The sequence below is a fragment of the Syngnathus leptorhynchus genome, chromosome 8 (genome assembly GCF_054491065.1).
Source record: "Syngnathus leptorhynchus isolate UIUO chromosome 8, UIUO_Slep, whole genome shotgun sequence".
In the NCBI taxonomy this organism is placed as follows: Eukaryota; Metazoa; Chordata; class Actinopteri; order Syngnathiformes; family Syngnathidae; genus Syngnathus; species Syngnathus leptorhynchus.
The window spans coordinates 2,031,647-2,051,755 of record NC_141202.1 but is presented as its reverse complement, the minus strand read 5'-3'; the positions used below and the strand labels follow the sequence as shown (position 1 = coordinate 2,051,755).

General features: G+C 44.9%; 3 protein-coding genes across 5 annotated transcripts; 1 reads left to right on the top strand and 2 right to left on the bottom strand.

The window, feature by feature from the left end:
* Positions 1-1,658: 1,658 nt before the first annotated feature.
* Positions 1,659-9,048, top strand: nek10 (NIMA-related kinase 10). 2 transcript variants are annotated; one of them, XM_085918681.1, is made up of 36 exons: positions 1,659-1,801; positions 1,899-1,990; positions 2,447-2,507; positions 2,593-2,687; positions 2,771-2,866; positions 2,939-3,023; positions 3,091-3,132; positions 3,218-3,296; positions 3,373-3,440; positions 3,521-3,600; positions 3,670-3,804; positions 3,861-4,085; positions 4,153-4,226; positions 4,505-4,566; positions 4,632-4,703; positions 4,779-4,843; positions 4,916-5,018; positions 5,098-5,226; positions 5,287-5,424; positions 5,489-5,534; positions 5,593-5,714; positions 5,806-5,878; positions 5,958-6,033; positions 6,128-6,257; positions 6,323-6,393; positions 6,582-6,789; positions 6,876-6,945; positions 7,008-7,058; positions 7,128-7,173; positions 7,435-7,472; positions 7,547-7,638; positions 7,709-7,819; positions 7,883-7,982; positions 8,041-8,081; positions 8,211-8,308; positions 8,791-9,048. In XM_085918681.1, the coding sequence occupies exons 2-36, from the start codon at positions 1,899-1,901 to the stop codon at positions 8,834-8,836; spliced, it is 3,120 nt and encodes a 1,039-aa protein (XP_085774807.1). In that variant the 5' UTR covers positions 1,659-1,801; the 3' UTR covers positions 8,837-9,048. The 2 variants fall into 2 exon arrangements, with proteins under 2 accessions (XP_085774807.1, XP_085774806.1); XM_085918680.1 differs by having other exon boundaries at positions 5,776-5,878.
* On the bottom strand, positions 2,249-13,104 carry LOC147051692 (retinoic acid receptor beta-like). Of its 2 annotated transcripts, XM_085918688.1 has the most exons (14): positions 12,739-13,104; positions 12,211-12,344; positions 11,982-12,123; positions 10,980-11,155; positions 10,720-10,896; positions 10,380-10,584; positions 10,144-10,302; positions 9,815-9,987; positions 8,161-8,290; positions 7,862-8,048; positions 7,477-7,798; positions 6,502-6,801; positions 5,893-6,029; positions 2,249-5,726 (listed from the first exon to the last, which is right to left on the bottom strand). In XM_085918688.1, exons 1-8 carry the CDS (start codon positions 12,917-12,919, stop codon positions 9,821-9,823), a joined length of 1,341 nt encoding a protein of 446 aa, XP_085774814.1. In that variant the 5' UTR covers positions 12,920-13,104; the 3' UTR covers positions 2,249-5,726; positions 5,893-6,029; positions 6,502-6,801; positions 7,477-7,798; positions 7,862-8,048; positions 8,161-8,290; positions 9,815-9,820. The 2 variants fall into 2 exon arrangements, with proteins under 2 accessions (XP_085774814.1, XP_085774813.1); XM_085918687.1 differs by lacking the exons at positions 2,249-5,726; positions 5,893-6,029; positions 6,502-6,801; ... (1 more) ...; positions 7,862-8,048; positions 8,161-8,290 and having other exon boundaries at positions 9,097-9,987; positions 10,144-10,305.
* A 944-nt stretch (positions 13,105-14,048) lies between these two features.
* nr1d2a (nuclear receptor subfamily 1, group D, member 2a) lies at positions 14,049-19,553 on the bottom strand. Its single transcript, XM_085918683.1, has 8 exons — positions 19,193-19,553; positions 17,240-17,485; positions 17,075-17,163; positions 16,811-16,955; positions 15,943-16,589; positions 15,349-15,534; positions 15,058-15,268; positions 14,049-14,970 (listed from the first exon to the last, which is right to left on the bottom strand). The coding sequence occupies exons 1-8, from the start codon at positions 19,221-19,223 to the stop codon at positions 14,771-14,773; spliced, it is 1,755 nt and encodes a 584-aa protein (XP_085774809.1). The 5' UTR covers positions 19,224-19,553; the 3' UTR covers positions 14,049-14,770.
* Positions 19,554-20,109: the final 556 nt, after the last annotated feature.

The window sequence follows — 20,109 nt, the reverse complement described above, 5'->3', positions numbered from 1 at the left end:
TTCACAATGTGGAATTCTTTTAGTTTGATGTTTTATTTAACAGTAAACTTCAACTGGAAGTGACAATCAACAACTTGAGTGTCTGGTCTTTGAAGAATTGTTTACCAACTGCTATACTGATTCTCGTGGTGAAGCGAATTGAGTTTGCTGCTGGCAGCTAGCGTTTGCCTCTCAAATTCTTGCAGCCAAGTTAAAATAAAGAAGATAATTGGCAGAGTAACAGCTCGTGTCTTGAAAAACTTGTAAATCAGGTCACTCGTAACTCAAGCTGCCATCGTATAGTAGTTATCCGCTTTCCATTTCTTTTCCTTGACTTTGTTTTCTTCAATTTACTGGTAGACAAACGACAATGTTGCATTTCATCTAAGTAACAAATTGATTTATGAGGATAAATGAAAAGTCATTACACTGTACTAACTAGTTATTGATTCACAGGACACTTAATACACAGGCTGCAATAGTCTTAGACCAGTGATTTTAGAAGTCAAAAAATGCCCGCTGAGAGACAAAATCCAATTTAATCCAGATTAGAAAGCAGGGGCAGCCTGCCTTCTCCTCTTTAAAACCTTGGCGTTACCTCCGGGCTACCTTGTTTGAAACGACCAACGACACAATTATTTACACGATTAATAGAAACTCACATGTACGACAATAATCTGGCATGTATGAATTTAGTGTCCATGGTTGTTTTTTTTCGTGGGGCACAGCTACGAGCTAGAATGTCTAAAATTAGCGTTTTGAGACTTTCAACTCATTCAATTGATGATAAATAAAACAATATAAAAAAGACATATGTCTCTTTTTTTCTACAAACCAGGAATAATTACCGAACGCTGTTTAAATCCATAAACTGACCATGGAGTAGCGCATAAATCACTCTGGCGTGTCAACGTTAGCGGCGAAAGCTTAAATTAAAAGTATTAAGGGTTGCCGATATCATAAAAAGAATGCAGCGTTGCGGTTAACTTGGAATTTTTGAGGAGTTTGCTAAAGAGCAAGCGACAGGAAATGACACTCCCGCTAGCTGCTAGCCAAAAATGAAGCTAATGCTAAGCTAGCGAATCCAAGTGGAGGCGGACGACTGGGCGTTGGTTGCTCAGACGACTGTACAAGCTTTACAAAAAGCACCTCGGTCAAATGTATTACATCTAACGCGGACATCGATCATAACCGTGGCATTTTTACAACCGGCGTGGGCCATAGATCTAAAAGACGCTAGCCGAAGAAGCAAGCACGCTCACCCATAGCGTTGACGCTCCCTGCCGCCTCAATAGCAGATCATTCACGAGCCGACATTCCCCCAGTCTGAGCGCATTTACGCGAGTTACGTACTATAAATGACGTAACTGCAAGCACAATTCCCGTAGCTGCGCTGCAATTTTAACGCAGCTCCTCCGTGAATGCTAATGGACAAGTCTCGCGAGCACGCCAAATTCTTTTCAGACCAAGTCCAGTCTCGCGGCGTTTCATACTTTTTTGAAACGTTTCTTACAAATCTAAGAGAGAATATTTACATTGATCAATTATTACGTGTAGCTGGCACAAGGTATATTAATAATTGGCATATAGTCGCAACTGTCGCTCATTTAATTCTGATTTTCCGTTGCTAGTTCATTCCATTGGAAATATGACGCGTGACTTGTATCCATGGCAACCAAGACTGCCTCTGCTGCCTAGAGCGTCGTTTTATCACCGATGTTAGGTCTTCTTTAAATGGACTAATAACAAGAGGGCGACATTTTCAACCTAAACAACAAGGCAAAATCTTAACCTAATCACCATTTATAACAATGGAGGAAGGGTAAGATGTGACTTTTAGGTTAAAAAGCTTAATTTTCTCCTAGTAGACAGTTGACTTGTTGCTCATTAAAATAAAAGAATTGTGTTTACCTCCACAGATGACTCAAACAAATGATAAAATGTCCAAGCGAGTAAAAAAAGACAGCAGAGGGGACAAAAAAGCCTTGCCATCCACAGGAATCCACAACCAGTAAGCGATACGCCCCTTGGCTGTGATCTAATATGTTTGTGACATCATTAACATCAAATATACATGACGTCATGTTATATTAGAAAAAAAATGTTCTCACAGGATATGGTGATGATGTTGGTAGTGATGCTTCTTTTTTTTTGTTGGTGCTGTGTTTAGCTTGTTCCACATTTTACAAAGAATGCTGCAAAGCATGCTGGAAAGTGTGTAGCCAATCCTCGACAATCGCACAAAAATAAGAAAATATTTCGTGTCGAATTTCGTCCCCTTTTAATATGTGCCACATTTGTAAGGAATGTGCATTTGTGGAAAGAACGGAAGAGCTGAGTATGTGGGTTGTGCTTCAAAAAAAAGAAGTTGTGTGCCAAACATCTTTTTTTGTTGACTCTCTTGTCTTCTGTGGATTCAATAATGGAGGAACGTTAAGCAGTGACTGACAAAAAAACATTTTTGCAGGACACCATGTAATCTGAGGAGGCTTCAGGCCCTGCTTGCCAAGAGCAACCACAAACAAGAGGTGAAGAAAAACAAAGCAGGCTGTTTTGATTTCGATACAAAGAGGCTCATGTTTCCTCAGGTGTGCTGCTCCGTGTGTGTTGCAGGTGTCGGGTCAAACCAAAACAGTCGGTAGCCGACTCCACAACCCGCACCCACCCAAAGACAACAATGGGGAAGCCGCCGAGCTGGAGAAATTCAGGTTCGAGTGACCAAAAATATTATCGTGACCCGCAATGTAATAGAATAGGAGGATAAATTAAAGAGCTAACGTTCCTTTTCCAGCATAACATATAGCGAGCTGAGATGTTTTAGCAGTCACCCATCACAGAAGCTTTTTGCAGGCATCTTCACCTTGCTTGTCAACAACCGCCTCTGCAGGTAAAATACATTTGCTGTTGCTTCTAAGACTTGACAAAGTTGACAAAGTTTGGTCTTCTCCTTCCTGTGCAGTGATTGGATGGAAATGGCGCCGCCCGATTGGGCTCTCAGAGTTCTGCTGTGTCTTCGATTGCTCATCAGGGATCCTCAGCATCAGGTGAAAACATTGCAAGAGTAACTTCAACATAAAACATCTATTCTTATAAATGTCATCTTCTTTTCAGAAAATGTTTCATCTTCTCCGAGGCGCCCAATCACTTGCCAGGGTAAAAAAAAAAAAAAAAGATAGGGATGATGAAACACAAAAAAAATAGTTCAAATTTTGACAATTTGACGTTATCTTCTTGTCAGTATATGAAATGCGTTGCTGATATGTACTTGGCTAGTGGCCAACCGGCGCTGGCTGAGCAGTTGCTGGTCACCATGACCTGTGAGTACGCTTCCGCCTTCATTCAAAATCATAATAATTCAAAAATATATTTTGAGCTTTGCTGATTGCTATGCAGACATTTTCCAGAAGTTGTCTGCCGTGGACAACGAAAGAGTCTGGGTCGTTGAGAGCGGCATTCACACGGTAAGATGTCAATCAACATCTTGCTTTGAAACAGAAGGAAAGTTTTAAGGCTCTTCAACCTGTTTTTTTTTTTTTTGTAGACGCTGGTGAAGCTGCTGTCTACCACAGACCACAGCGTGCTACTCGGAAATCTCACACTTCTAACTACCTTGGCTGAAAGGTAAAATTGGTCTCCATCATCCGATTCGATTTAAGATTCTATGGGTTGACTTCAGTGGCGGCGCAACAGGGTGGCCGGGGGGGGCCTTGACCTCCCTTGGTCACTATTTTCCTCCAGTTCGCAGTGCAGAGCTGATATGGGCGAGCTTCCCATTGTGGAGAACCTCGTGGTCGTCCTCCAGGACTACGACCTGTCATCTAAACGGTTAGTTAAATTCAACTGGATCTCTTCAGCGGAGGTTTCACGCGGCGTTGTTTCAGGATGGCCGCTGAGCTGCTGAGGCTCCTCTCTCCGGTGCCACGTATCAGAGACCAGCTGAGGGATGCCGAGGCTGTGCCGGTGCTGCTCAGTCTGTTGCACGGACCCCATCTCAAATTGCAGTGGAGTGTGGCCTGGGTTCTGGTGCAGCTCTGCCAGGACGCCCAGGCCAGGGCGGAGGTGCGCAGTTGGGGAGGCATGAACACACTTTTAAGGTTGCTCCACAGGTGAGCTTTGTTTTTTTTTTTGTGCCTTCCTGGGATACAAAAAAAATAATAATAACGATTTTAACAGCGGCGGCGGAGAACATACGACAGAGGAGCTCGGACAGCGCCAGGTTGCCGACAACGTTGTGGCCCTGCAGTCAGGTTGGCCGACAACACAAGCACAGACTAGGGAACATTTTTTTCCAGGTCAAAGGTCAAGCTGCAGCGGTTTAAGCGAATGATTTGTTGCCTGAAAAAAAAACAAAAAAAACATCCAGGCTCCCCAGAGATGTTTTTATCACAAGCTGAGAATGTAAACAAGTCATTTCCCGAAAGGAGAATCACAAGCTTCATTCTTCCATTCTGCCCATTTGTAAAAAAAAAATGAAATATTTTTAGATCCAGCCAAGATGTGATTTTTTTTTTTTTTTTTCTTGCAGCCTGCTGCACAGCTCTGACCGAGCTCAGCCTGGAGGACCCGAGCGCTCATCACATCGTGCAGGTCGATTCAGAACGAGAAGTGAGTGGAAAACATAACAATTGAATCCAGTTGAGTTTCCCCTCCAGGAAAACGGAATCTATATCCTCGCCAAACTGACTTTACCGCAAAACTCTGAAGCCCAGCCCTCCTCTTTACAAGTATGACTCTTTGTGTTTGTGATATATGATGACACACATTGTTGGCGTAACACGAGCCCATTGCTCGCTTGGCAGTGTTACGCATTCCGAGCGTTGCGCTTTCTCTTCAGCGTGGAAAAGAACAGACATCATTTCAAGAGGTACCCATGACATCATCACCAAAGTCAACTTTGATGGATGTTAAGTTGATTTTTTTTGGTTTTTTCTTCCAGGCTGTTTCTCACTGACCTTTACGAATCCTTTATTGACGTTGGCCATTATGTGCGGGACCTGGAAGCCTACAAGGGTCTTCAAATGAAAGTGTTGGACTATTCTGTGAGAAAATTAACACTAATCCATCTAATTTGTTAACTCATTCTCTAGGCTTACTGATTTATTTATTTATTTTTTAAAGGAGGAGGAGCTAAAGAGCCTGCGAGAGAGCATCAAGGCTGTGGACCAGAACCGGCCCGCCCTCAAGCTGATCAATGGCTACGCTGTACTGGACCATCTCGGCACTGGCGCTTTTGGAAGTGTATTTAAGGTATGGAGGCGTTGAACTTGGAAGTCCATCTGGTTTTCGTGACATTGTGTGAGGTTTTAGGTCCGCAAGCAGAACACTGGCAATCTGGTGGCCTTGAAAGAGGTCAACCTCCACAACCCGGCGTTCGGCAAAGATAAGAAGTCACGTGACTGTAACGTGGAGAAGATCATCGCCGAGTTGGCCATCATTAAAGAACAGGTTCGAGCTTTTTTTGGTGTTATTTACTACGTGACTTACTTCATGTGTCCCTATTTTCGTGCAGATGGCCCATCCGAATATCGTTAAGTACTACAAGACCTTCCTGCAAGGTGAGGCTCTCTTCTAAGTTGATGAGGATGGCAGATGGTTTGACTTGCTCGCTCATAGACGACAAGCTTTACATCGTGATGGAGCTGATCGAGGGAGTTCCTCTCCTGGAACGTTGCAATTCCCTGAAGGAGAAGCAGCAGAGCTTCACCGAGGAACAAATCTGGAACATCTTCATCCAGGTCATGAGCTTTCTGAAGAGATCATTTTTGACATTGTAGATGATTAGCATGTCCATCATAGATGTGCTTGGCCCTGCGCTACCTCCACAAGGACAAACACATCGTCCACCGCGACCTGACACCCAACAACATCATGCTGGGCGACAAGGACAAAGTCACCATCAGTAACTTTCATTACCAGCAACGTCATACTTGTTCCATCTGGTTGTGTAACACGGCGTTGACGCTTCTTCTCGCCCGCAGCTGACTTTGGCCTGGCCAAACAGAAGCAGGAGAGCAGTAAGATGACCTCGGTGGTGGGCACCATCTTGTATTCTTGGTGAGAACAGACAAGTGACATTTTTAGGAAATAGAAAGTGTAGTATTGATTTTCAATGAGTAACTGATGACAAATCCAAATGCGTGTGTGTCAGTCCAGAGGTGGTGAAGAACGAGCCATACGGGGATAAGGCGGACATTTGGGCCCTTGGCTGCATTCTCTATCAAATGGCCGCCTTGGAGCCGCCATTTTATAGCAACAACATGCTATCGCTAGCCAGCAAGGTGGACAAAAAAAGCATAAAGTGTGGGAGATTCCACAATATTGTATGTTGTTTTTATTTTGGTAGATTGTCGAGGCCGTCTATGAGCCACTGGAAGACGGAATTTACTCGGAAAGGCTGGAGGACATGATCATATGGTGCCAATGTTATATTTCATCGAACAAAAGTCGACTAGCTTAATGCTAACATACTATGTGAAATGTATAGCATGGAAGCTAAGTGTAAAAACATGCCAAGAGAAATACCTTGACTCTGTGTGATGTATCCAATCCACTTTCAATGTCAAATCCAGATTAGTTTCCTATCCTGTTTTTGAACTCCCCAGGTGCTTGAGTCCAGACCCGGAACGTCGTCCTGACATCGTGACGGTGAGCTCCCGGATGGCCGACCTGATGATGAAGCAGATGGACGCTCTGTACGCTTCTCACTTTGCGCTGGAGAAACGAGCTGAACGTGACAGGAAACGGGCGCAGAGGTATTTCCTGGAAGGGCGCCGCAGTGGGAAAAACTGCTGCTGCTCAGTCCTGGCTCAGGTAGTCTGGCTTCTTTGGAGTCAAATGAAATACACACAGCGACTGTAAACATCTCAGCCATTTTTTTTCCCCCACTGTTCTTCCAGAAACAAGCCTTCACAGCATCTGAACTTGAGCACTTTCCTCCAAGCAACATTGAAGAAAATCTAAGTTTGGGTAACAATTCTATTCGTTTCGACTCTGTGACACAATGACGACATGTTCGTATTTTTTTTCAGATGCTGCCTCAAATCAGGAAGAAGCAGAGACCAAAGATGGACCATACTACAGTCAGTTGCCTGCCTTTATGGTTTCTTTGATAAACTTGAACACAGCTGATTATTTTTTAAACCTTTAAGGGTCAAAATCTGCTTCCTGTGTTACACCTCATCGACCTCCATGTGGGCAAGTCAACCTTTTTGCCTGTTTACACTGCGTGGTTGAAGTGACTCCATTCACATTTCCATATGCATGAGTGACGAATATATTCGTCATTGGCACTCAATGGTTTGAATCCCCTTGACGAATTTTTGCGACTATTCCAATTGGGATCGGAAAACAAATCTGAATAGTATCACTTGAATCATGCAGTGTAAATCCATCCTTATTTCTCATAAGTTGCTTTCGGAAGTACTTTAAAAAAAAAAATTCTTTGTATCCTTTCAGAGAGAATTTCGTGACAGCGAGGGTGAAATCGAGATCAGGTACCTTTTGGATTATTTGCTGTAATGTTGACTTTGGGGACGTCAACTTGTCTCGGGTCTTGCTGCCGTGTCAGGACTCTGCGTCTCCCAGAGGAACCTTCGGCAGATCGAGGACCCGATTCACAGGTTGCTGGTGCAGCTGCACAAAGTGCTCTACATCACGCAGGTACACACTCCATGTCACCATTGTATATTCTATTATTGTATCCAAATTAAATTGAAGTTCCTTTTTCCAGCTTCCTCCAGCTCCTCGTCACAACGTCAAGAGGCGGCTCGTGGAACAGTTCAAAAAGTCACTGTTCCAGTTTGGAAGTAACCCGCATAACCTGAAGACGGAGATCAGCAAGGTGGGACTACAATTATGGTTTCTTGCCTCCTTGAAGACCTACAAAATGATTTCTTCACTGCAGCTGGTCCAGGCGTCATGTGATCTGATGGAGTCTGGTTCCAGCAGTCCAGACTGGCGGCCTGTGGTGCTTCCCTTCACTGGAAACATTGATGAAGACTCGGGTACGACTCGGAAAAAAAAAAAAAAAGATTCCAATGATTGTGCTTCTCCCATCCACAGGTGACTGTCTGAGGGAAGGAGTCACATATGAGCAGATGCAGGTACACATGGATTTTTTGATCAATATATTTAAGGCTCAGACTTTTAGTTTTAAGAAATTTAAAAGTAACATATTTGTACCTCCCACCTCTGATGAGATTTGACTGAAATTCCACCCTGGTTGTCCTCAGGCCGTGGTAGAGGAGCTGCTGGACGAAAGTGGCTACTACCAAGATGGCAGGTGCACGTCACCATGGCGACAAGCTGCTTCCTGTGTGGGCACAACTGAGTAGGTTGAACAAACAGCACTTTGGGCGTGTGTGTGTGTGTGTGTGTGTGTGTGTGTGTGTGTGTGTGTGTGTGTGTGTGTGTGTGTGTGTGTGTGCGTGTAAAACCGCATACCTAAATAGAAGTGAAGCAAAACACATTTATAGAGGAAATGAACTCACACAGTCAGGTCTGTTCAGTCTGCCTCTGACGTCAACACAAGCACACACACCAATTGAAAGCCAGGCCATAACATTAGGTACACTTGAGTTGTGTTGTTGCGTTGTGATATGAAATTTCTTGGTTCATTGCAAACTATGATTCATTTGTAGCCGTCACTGTGAAAAGATAAAAGTAAAAACTTAAGGAACGATACTGTCAAGTGTTTAGTGAGCAGTACCTTGTTTAGCCACAAGAGGGAGACAAAGCATTAGAAATACTTCTCAGTACACGCTTCATTCTTCCGTGAATTTAAGATGAAGTGGTGTTTTGTGTTGATTTCAGGGAGGCAAAGAAAAAAAGCGAGCGCCGGCCGCATTCATCATCTTGATTCACAAATGCAAATCCTCTATTTGAACTCATTAAAGAAAATCCTCAGGCTTGTTCTCATTTGCACCAATATCATGTGACATGTATTCAGGTAAGGAAGCAAAATTTCCTCTTCTGCAATTTTGCACTTTAAACTACACGGAAAAATAAAACCTCCACAAAATATCTTTTTGTGAGATATCTGTGATGCCTTCTAAGCTTTCATGATTAAAATATGTGACAACCCTAAGGATTCTAGTGTATATTTTGTCATGTAGTACCTTTATACACCTGTAGAGGGGAGTACGTTGCACTCAATAATCTATTCAGCTTCAAATGAATATTATCAACAAGAGTAAGTGAGTGTTTAATATATTAATGACACAACATTGTTAATCAAACTGCTATGAGATGAAGCTTGGGCAGTTTTTAAGAAGTTGCCATGGCAACGCTCTTTCAAGTGAATTAAACAACTGGACAGGACTGGGGCGGAAAAATCTGGAGCCCAAAAGTTTGAGAACCTGGACTTTAAGAGTCCCCCGAATGGCTGAGTGTTAAGTCACGTGACGGCGATTGGTACTATAATAATAATAATAATAATATATCGGTTTTACTGTTTGCGGTTTACACGTGTTTCCCCTCACATGCGTGCTCACGGCCCCACGTGGCAAGTCAATTATGAACTCGACTCGGAATTTTTTTTCCCTTGTTGGAAAAATCCAATTACACACAGTCTCGATTTAGTTTTTCCAACTACGCGGCATACAAACACGTGAACAATATTTGAAGGGAACGTAAACACCCAATTCTTGTAACTTGAAAAAATGTCAAATAAAAATGTAAACAGTAAAATGTAAACCCTTTTTTTTTTTTTAATCCTGAATTTGAGTACCCAATGGATTGGAAGCGGAATCCAGTTTGCATTGCTCTCTACCATTGGACCTTTTCAGACCTGGAAAAGTGTTAGCTTGAAGCTTAAATAAAGTCCATAAGATCTTACAAGAGGTTAGCTTTGTTGCTGTTGTTCCCTGAGATGGTCAAGTTGACGACCACGTCCCTCAATTGTCCAAGAATTGTTTTCTTTGTTTTCCGGGACCTCGTCCAGCATCTCCTGGATCAGGGGCGGCATGCAGCCTGGGATTTCCATTTTTAAAGTGACCACACGTTCAGCTCCTTAAAAAACACACATGGGACTTTCTTTATAGCTGTGCTTGTCAAACTGGGCTCAAAAAAAAAAAAAAAAAAAATGCTGCTAGTGCGCCGTAATTGTTCCGTAGGCAAAAATTTGTGAAGCCCAGTTTTAAAGCGTGTGTGATGATTTTGTGGCACCTTTAGCGCTGATACTGCGCAAGTCTGTGATCTTCATGAGGGCCCTGGGGAAGAGCAGTTGGGCGCTGGGCCGACGTTTGCGCGAGTAGATCTTAAGAGCCTCCAGCAGAGGCTCCTGCAGGACTTCCACCTTGGACGGCTCCTTCAGGTCCTGCCGATCTGCTTCGGCCCCCGAAAATATGAGTAAAGGTTTGATTTGCACCTGGGAGACACGTATTGACAAAAGCATACATTACCCCCGGAGACAAGACAGATGGCGCTGAGGAGTCCGCTTTCAGTGTCGTCCATTTGTAAAGGCACCATCTGTCCGGCGAAGTTAAAAACCGGATCTGTGAGCGGACCAAAGCCGGCGTTGTGGATCTGAGTTCGGGTCAGCGTCAGGCCATCCGAGAAGGTCATGGTGTCTTTTTCCGGGGTGTAGCGAGCACAAATCCTCAGAATCTAAAAAGCCGGTAGATAATCATGATTTACTTGTATCCCAAAAAATTCTGGTTCTGAAATCGATAGTAATAAAATACGGAAAGAGATTCAGATCGATTTTTCCGAACGTCATCCGATAAAAGTGTGATTTCTCACCAGCATATCCAGGCAGGCGGACCTGAGCAGGGTGATCTGGTCGGCCATGTTGAGGCCGGTGAATCCGGGCACTCTCTTGGCAAACTCCACCACTTTGATGATGCACCTTGTGGCCAGATCGCTGAACTTGTCCCACAGACCCAAGTCCAACTGGACCCTCTGCTCAGAGCTGGACTTCTATAAGGGGGATATTGATGGTAGCAAAGCACTATTTTTGTCCAAACAAAACTCCAACACATTTTGATTCCGCCAACACTCACTGTGGTGTATTGTCCGAGTTGGCGTAATGGCGGGAAGGTGTCTTTGTGCGCCCTGCAGATCTTCTCTACGATAGCATCCAGCTCGGCTGTCATCTCGTACGCGTCGCCGATGGCCATCTTTGGAACTTCGTCCTGCTTCTTGGCATTTTTCTGACTCGTTCTGTCGTTCCTCACCGCTGAACACGTGACATTTTTTATTTCATTTTCATGCAAATTAAATTTTAAATGAAATTTTGACCTTTTCATGCAAATCGACACTTTGTATGTTAAATTTAGTACAATCAACACCTTGAATGTTTTTATAACCCCCTTGAAAAGTATTTTTCACTCAAGGCCCATTTTTTAACTCAAACATGTTTGAAACACAAAATATAGTCATCATAACTGGAAGTTTTAAAGTCCAACATGTAACGCAAACCCAATTTTCTCCACGTTGTCCCACTGACTGGAAGCACATGTGAGTGGATGCTATTACGCAACAGGCCATGCTGCTCTACTTCTTCTCTTGCTGGTGTGTAAAGAGTTCAATGTGAGGAGCTCATGTTACGTCCTTATTCCGTCTTACACCGTGCCATGTGACGCCACTCTTATGTAATATCCCACAGCCTGCCTCCGTGACATGTGGCCACAGCTTAGCCAATGGCGAAGCCTGACTGCTCCAAAATTCCCTCTCACATTCACACACACATGTGCGGCAACGGGGCTATGTGGGTCACTAACACATATTTTGCAGGCACATGCACTGACATATTTGGTGACAGGTGCTCCAGTAAAAAAAATCTGAAATCAGTGCCATCTAACAGGAGGGCGTTCGTTTGGCATGACAAAAAACACGTGCGGGGGGGCGTGCACTCGCACACAACACGAAAACATACGCGAGCCACACGTATGTTCGATGCTGATAGAACTTATGACACGGCGGGCGAAAATTGGCTTTGAAGCCAGTGTTTTTCTATTGCGTAGCTAATGCTAATGCTAGGCATTTGAGCGTTTTGCACTTACATTGTCGGGACATGCCGACCGCCAAGCACTTGTGCAGCCTGCAGTACTGACACGTGTTCCTGGTCACCTTGGTGATGACACACTTCCTGTCTCGCTGACACGTGTAGGACATTTTCTTCTGGACGCTACGGCGAAAGAAACCCTGACCGAGGGAAGGGAAATATTAGACAGAAAAGAGCTAGCCGTTGCGAAATTCAACAGTCCTGCTCTTGACTTTAAGGCGTGTTACCTTGCAACCCTCGCAGGCGCTGACTCCGTAGTGGTAGCCCGAAGACTTGTCCTGGCAGATGAAGCAAGGTTTGGAGGTGCGAGGTGGCGGAGAGAAGGCGGCGCACATGGACGAACTGCTGGGGCTTATCGTGGCTGTAATAGGGAAGGGAAAAAGTTTCAGGTTAGGCTTTGAAGCAAAGAATAGGACTTTAAAATGAAGGTTTCATGCCAAGGTAGTTTGGGTTTCAAATGAAGAAATCAGGCCTCAATTAGGGTTTCAAGTCCGGGTTTTAATTGAGGGAATCTCACCTGGTTGTGTTTCAAATGAAAGTTTGAAATTAGGGTTTCGAGTTAAAAGTCAGGCCTTCAAGCTAAGGTGTTTATTAGTTAGGGGTTCATTTAAAGCGACAGACAGAATTTGTGTCACATTGCGCATACTTCATGACTTTTGATGATGACGTCATATCTTCTTTCTGCTTTGGCATGAAAGAACGCCGTTCAGTGCGGTTGTGTACCGTTTCACACATCCATTACGCGGTGTACTTACATTGCCAGTATCCGGGGAAGAGCTCCGGGAGGTCCCCCGCAGTGAGCCGCTGCACCGGGCGGTGCTCCGAGGGGCGCTCCAGGCGTCGCCGTCGGATATCGTTCGGGTTGCCAGCCGTCACTATGCATGGGCTTGCAGGCTTCGCGGTGTCGAAGACCTGCAGGTCCATGTAGTCGAACATCTTTTTGTTGCAGATATTTTCCTTCTCGGTGTCAGCGTGCCGCAGTCCTCAAGCAGCAGTTTGTTTTGGACCGAACCAAAAAAGTTGGACGGGTCCACTTGAGGACTACAAGAAAATGAAAAAAAAGGAGTCAGTTCGCACTCGACCTGAACTCTGCATGAACCTCCTCTGTGCGCTGACCTTCAAATGACCCACGGTGACGTCACAGCACTTTCGCCAGAGCTTTTGAATACATTTTCTTTCTTTGTTTATACCTTTTGAATAAAAGCACATTATATTACAAAACAGGGCGTGCTCAAAACAAGCAGAACACAAAAATGATTTTTTTGTTTCATAAACGGTTAACTTTTTTTTTTTACTTGATTATAAAAAAAGGAAACGTGTCCAAAAAAAGAAATGTATATATTCCTGTAATATTACACTTTTGGAAATTTTGATTTAAAAAAAAACATCCTGTAAGATCAACCTTTTTTAAAAATGATGAGCACGTGACTATTTCTCACCTTGGGATAATGCAAGCATCTTTTCACATGTAGCGTGGATTCCACAATCCATCATTGTTACGAAAAACAAAATAAAAAGGCCAGCAGAGGAAAAACATTCGGCCTTTTTCCAAAATCAATAACAGGCCTCGTTTATTTTCATCTGCGACGTCTCCTCTTCCTCACGCTTTGACTTTAACAGAGAAATATTTGTGCTCGTGATGGCCCTTAATTCAATCTGCCTCAGCATAATTTCACTGGCTCATCTTTAAAATATAGGGGAGGAAATGTGTTTACTTAAAAAGAGAGGCAGAATGAAAATGCAAAAAAACGCCAACAATAAAAAAGTCTGCGTCTCTCTTACATATGATGTTCACTGGTTCTGGTTATACTCCCAGTTTAAGGTTATTTATATGTATTAACCCTTTTGTGTGCGCGGTCATCCAGAGGGCAAGTGTGTGAAACATTCCATCTCCTCTTCCTTTCCAGAACATTCCAACCCTCTTAAAGAATAAAGCCGCATCCCCAACATTCCTCCGAAAGGGCATCTTGACTTTTAGTTTGTTTTCCCTCTGTTGTAAAAAATTAAGTACAATAGTCAATGCATTGTTATTAAATGCCATGTATATTTATATTTCTGAGAATTCAAATCTGCAGGGTCCTCACATGTGCTATAAATAAAAACAGGCTGCTCATTTTCTTCTCCCATATTTATTCATTTATACTATACATATTTGTCTATGTTCAAGATATATTCATATATATATATATATTTATGTATAGATATTTACAATTGACAGTGTTGCCAAGAAACAAAAGATGGACGACACTTTTTTTTTTTTTTTTTTTTCATATTCAGTGCCGTGCAGAAAGCACATTTGATTGAAAAACAAGAAAATCATACAAAGAAAAGTGGAAAGTTCCAAACAAAATTAAAAATGTGATGCTTGGGCCTGGAGCTGGCGCCACTTTACACAGGTAGACTCAGGCCAACTTGTGTGAATGTTCTGGAAATGTTCAGGCGATGATCCGCTGAAGAAGTGGGGTTGAGGGGGGTACAAAAAAAAAGTACAAGAACAACAAGAACACTAGTATTTAACACGCACACGGTCGGCGGAGAGGAGGAAAGTGGCCACAAGCACGTTCAGCCATGCATTAGCATTAGCAGCACATTGGTCACATTAGCTTTTTGTCGCTATCAACATGCATCAAAACATCTTGCAAAAAAGAAACAAACAGAACACAAAATGACCATCGTTTGCATAAAAGCCGTTCAAGTTTTCAAGTGCCTCCGTGTCGCTTTGCAACAATCCTCGAAACAAATACAGTACGGATTCTTTTTTGGAGTCCATTAGGTTTTGGTCGCCCGTCAAGGGTGCACCTTGAAGGAGAGCAGCTCCTCCGAGTGCATGTTGTTGAGGGATCGCAGCTCGGGCAGCTTGAGCAGCAGTTTGGTGAAGGTGGTGGCCGCCTCCTCGCCGTGGTTCTGCATCAGGAGCTGGCGCAGGGCCCGGATCAGCTTGTCCTGCAGGGCCTCTACGGCAGTCAGGTCCTGCAGACCCGACCGGTCTGCGCAGAAGGGAAGAAAAAAAACAAACATTTAATCACCTTGATGGCCAACATCACTTTTTAAGGAAACACAATTTAAATATTTACCGGCAGAGACGAGGACCACGGCGGTGAAGAGGCTCATCTCATCGCGGTCCAGCCTGAGCGCGGTGAGCTTCTCGCTGAAGTCGCACATGGACGCCAGCAGTTCTCCGGCGCCCAGCGCTCGCAGTGTGTCCAGGCTGTAGTGTTTGCCGCTCAGGAAGGTCACCGTGCGCTCGGCCATGTTGAAGAGCGACGCGAAGCGCACCATCAACACCTGAGGTGGCAAACGCAAAGAGTGACGCAAGGAGTGCCGAGCGGACGTTTTTCATGACGGCCGTCGCGGAGCGGGCGTACCTCGAAGGTCCCGGCCTTGAGCAGCCCCACTTGGTCGTGCTCGGGGAGATCCTTGAAACCCGGGATCCTCTTGGCGAACTCCACCACCTCACGTACGGCCGGTGTGAAGCTCATGGAGAATTCCTCCCAAATCTCCTGGCTGGGCTTGCTGGGGTCAACGTACGGGGACGTGTTCATGGGACACACCTAACATGGAGGAACATTGACATTTAACAACCACGCCATGCAATTTGTGGAAAATAAATAGACAATGAGAGACTTGAAGGTGGAATGGGTAGAATGAGTAGAGGAATGTGGATGGAGTCCAATTTTTAATATGGAAATTTGGGCATAAATGTGCTGAATGAGGGTGTTAGTTTTTTATGGAAAATGTGGGAGAAGTACTGATTTTGTGGAGGTGGAAAATACACAAGATCCCATGAATGAGGTGAATATTATGACCACGAAGATGTGGACATGGAAATAAAATCACCTGTTTTGTGCAAATGTGCGTAGATCATTTTAATGAATAATGCACATCATAATAACAAAACAATATTGAATGGACCTACTGCTGAAAGAATGAAAAGACTCTTCTCAAGATGGTGGACTCACCAAGTGAGCTCGGCCATTGGAATAGGCCCGCTGCTGTTGTGGCTGCTGCGGCTGCTGCTGCTTTATGTCCATGGGACAGACGGGGGCGCCACTGAGCTGTTGCTGATGCAGCACATGTTGATTAAAGTGCCCATACATGTGCGGAACGTCCCGGTATCCCGGCATGGCCGCATCATTGTCGTCGGCATTGTTGTTCCAGCAGTTCCAGCTCTGCTGCGCCGTGTCCACGCGGACCTCGGCATTGTTTTCCGTCGCTGACTGCGACGTCGTCATCTCCGTCTGCCTGACGACGGCGACGACGTCGTCCTCGCCGCTGTCTGAGCCGCAGGATGAGGACGAGCTGGAGTTGGTGTCCATGGAGACCACCGACTCGGCGTCCTGCAGGGGGCACTGCGGAGACGAGGGGTTGGAGCAGGACGGCGACTCCGAGGAGGAGGAAGACAACGATGACGACGACGAGGAAGAGGAGGACGAGGATGACGAGGATGACGGCGAGGGGCTGGCGTCGTTGGGCAGCGACGAGCTTTGGTGGCCGTGCAGCATACTGTGCAACTGGCTGTTGTTGCTCATCATGTTGTTCATGGCGTTCTGCATCTCCAGAAGCATTCGCTGCTTCTCGCGCTTGGGGATGCGGCCGAATCGCACAGCTGAGGATGCACAGTGATGATGTCATCATGACACGCCGGCAAAAACGACATTCCACAATGTCACAAACTCATTTTGGTTCATGGTTTTACCTGGGTAACATCTTAGCAAATTTGTCTTTGGCGCCATCTAGTGGCTAAGCCACATCACTACAGTATTCCTACTGAGTGTGTGTGTGTGTGTGTGTGGGTGTGTGAAAGGGAGTAGAGCTGCGTCTACTGACCATCTCTGGACATGCCAACGGCCAAGCACTTCTTGAAGCGACACTGCTGGCATCGGTTCCTGTTGATCCTCATGATGGTGCAGTTCTCCATCTTGAGACACTTCTTGTACTGAATGTTCTGCTGGATGCTCCTGCGGAAGAAGCCCTGCACAAACACACCACCATAAAAACTCACTTTTTGCATCAACATTTGTCGTGGCATCATTTTTTTGGAATGAAAATAAATTTCAACCTGATTTTTATTTATTCATTTGCTGATCTCACCTTGCAGCCTTCGCACGCGTGGACGCCGTAATGGAAGCCCGAGGCGACGTCGCCGCAAACTTTACACAGCAGCACCATGCCGTTGATTTCTAGAAAAAAAAGCAAGACGTTACTCTAAAGCCACGTGACATTATGAATGATTCCATTCCACACGACTTTACGTACTGGTAATGCTGCTCTTGGTCGAGGTAGACGAGCGTCCCGCCTTCTCCACGCTATTTCCTCCTCTGGTTCCGCTCTTGGTAGGTGGCGCTATATCCACCACCATGCCCACCGCCCTGCTGGGGAGTGAGGAGCGAGGTGGCGTGGGCGATGTGGACAGGAAGCCGCTGCCCACGCTGCCAGGACTGGTGCTCATGCAGGACTCGGGGCTGGAAGCGGCGCCCGACGAGATGTAGGCGATGACTCCGCCTGAGGAGAGAACATGGAAAGGTGTTACCCAAGGGTGGCAAACATATGACAACATTGCAACATATGGTTGGTGGGTGTTGGTTATTTGCAATTTGGTAATGAATTATGGCATTTTTGGCTTTGCTAATGTATTGTGACATATTTTTAAAACTTTATATTATGACAGAATGACCACTTTTAGTTTAGTTCTGAATTTGGAAATAGGATGATTAAATGATTTTTTTTTGCGTTCCCATTTTCTGACTTTTTCAAGCATTCTTAAAAAGTGACTTTATGTTTCTGTTCTTGCCCGTGCCTTTAAAATGTAAAGGTTTTGATGACGGAGGTTGAGTCTTGCAGTGTGCGAGTGTGTGCGCATGTGTGACCTGTTTTCTCACCTCCAGTCTGCCGGTTGGATAACAAGTGTTACATAAGAGGCCATGTGCATGTATACATGTGAATGAATACATTGCATGGACTGTATATTCAGACCAGGTCACTGCAAGACAATTTGCCACATGCCCACATCTATACCCGCAACTAGTTTGGCAACAATAACACCCAAAAAGGAATGAATGAAAAATTATGAAAGGGAAACTTTTTCAGAATATGCATGGAATGCACGGTACGCTGTTAAACGGCAGACGCATGGAGAATTTTATGAGATTCATATCATGTGCTAATGAACGTTTTTTTTTTCTCTTCTTCCATTCTTTTGTCGTCCACGTAAGTGATTACCTAACGTGCACCGTGACTGCTGTGTTTCTAGCCCCACGCACACGTGTCGCGGGCCCGGCAGCGAGTGGCCGCCAAGCAGTCGAGAATGTGGGTCATCCGGACTCACGTGTACCTCACACTGCCGTCCACTGTTGGATTATGCAATGTACCGCGTCACCGGCTTGCCGACAACCAATGAGAGCGCTGGATGGCTGAGACAAGTGGATACTACGTCACGCCCATCCAGCAATCAGCAACCAATCAGAGATGGGTTGGAGAAAAGCGTGTACACAGAGGCACATGGCTAGGCTGCTGTGTCCATGTGAGCCCGGCCGAGGAAGTGGAACACGGTTGTTGTGTCAAAGTGGAAAAGTGAATGAAGCAACAGAGCCCTAACCCACATTTAGACAACAAAACGCGGATACACTCGACTTTTAGGACCACATAGCCCATGACGGAACACATATGAAGTATTTTAGAGCTCTCGTTTAAACGTCACGTCTTTAAATAGCCATTTATAGGTCGAGGGAGGTGGATTGTTGTGTCAACTGTGAGTGAATGAACGGAGGTCTCCTAACCCATATTTAAACACCAAAATGGAGCTGTAGGTAACTTAATAGCGCACAACCCCTTGCTGGAGAACACAGTCAACAAATCTACCTCCGTTTTTAACGCCAAGGTTTTAGAAACTGCTTTTATAGTGCGATGAAGTGGATCTGGGTTGTTGGGTTAGTCCGAACACTGATTGTAACACTCATAAGGTCGATAAATTAGACTTTTTTATTTTTTGCCGTATAATGCATACAGGAATGTATTTGAAATAATTTAAGATTTTTTTTTGTGTTATTGACGCCACGGATTTAAACACTGTGCTGACAGCCGCAATCATTCTCGCGTAAAACAACAAAACACGCTTAAGGTGATAAAAGTGTCACTTAATAATGCAACTGGCAAATCATTTAGTTGTATATTTCAACATGACGTCTTATAGTCAAGTTGTCGACCACTTACCAGGTTTGGCTGGTCCAACGTCCTCGGGCATGGCGACAGCGAGGAAAAGAGCGAAAAATCAACAGGAAAAAATAACAAGTTGAGGCGAAAATGGTGGCCGAAGCGGGGGGGCAAGAAATGACTGGAACACGAGTTTGTTTCAGCTTGTCATGAAGGTTCCCCAGGTCCGCTCCGGTGACTCACGGCTTGTGTATGAGAGGTAGGGAGAGGAGAGCTTGAGGAAGGATTGGAATAAAATGAGAGCAAGAGGAGGGACATAGACAGGAACTCCTCCCCTGCTCTTCTCTTGTTGTGCGGCAAGTACTGAATGTTCTACCTCGGCCGTCCGGCTCTCATGGGCTGACCCCTTTGCCCATGTGACCGAGCTCCTGCCTCTCACCCCTAGGCCACGCCTCTCCGACCGACCCCGCTGCAGCCACTTTAACCCAGTGACACACTTTCAGGACACCAGGAGTGGGCGGAGCTTGGTCGACGTGAGTGACGTAACAGACGTAATCGAGGCGGCGGTCACGTTGCAGCCACAAAGTGCTGCGTGAGACTGCCGAGTGAGTGTCCACGCATGCGCATATGTACCCGCTCGTGTCAACAGCAGCAGTCGCCTCACCCAACCTCTTTTTTTCTTTTTTCTTTTTTTTAATCCTCCTATTTATACTTGTCTAAACATGAAGTGACACAAAACGCTAAGAACAATTATTTTGATTATAAACATAGTGCAGCACATGTGGAAAAGTTTCAATCTTATCTTTCTGTCCGAAATCCTTTTTTATACATACAATGGATACGAGGTTGTGCTCAACATTCTTCATTCATTCTGATGGATTGTGTTTTATACAAAATTTTGCCTAGCAACAAATGACCGAGGGTTAAAAAAAAATATTTCTGTACAACGAATCATTTGTTTACATTCAACATTCATC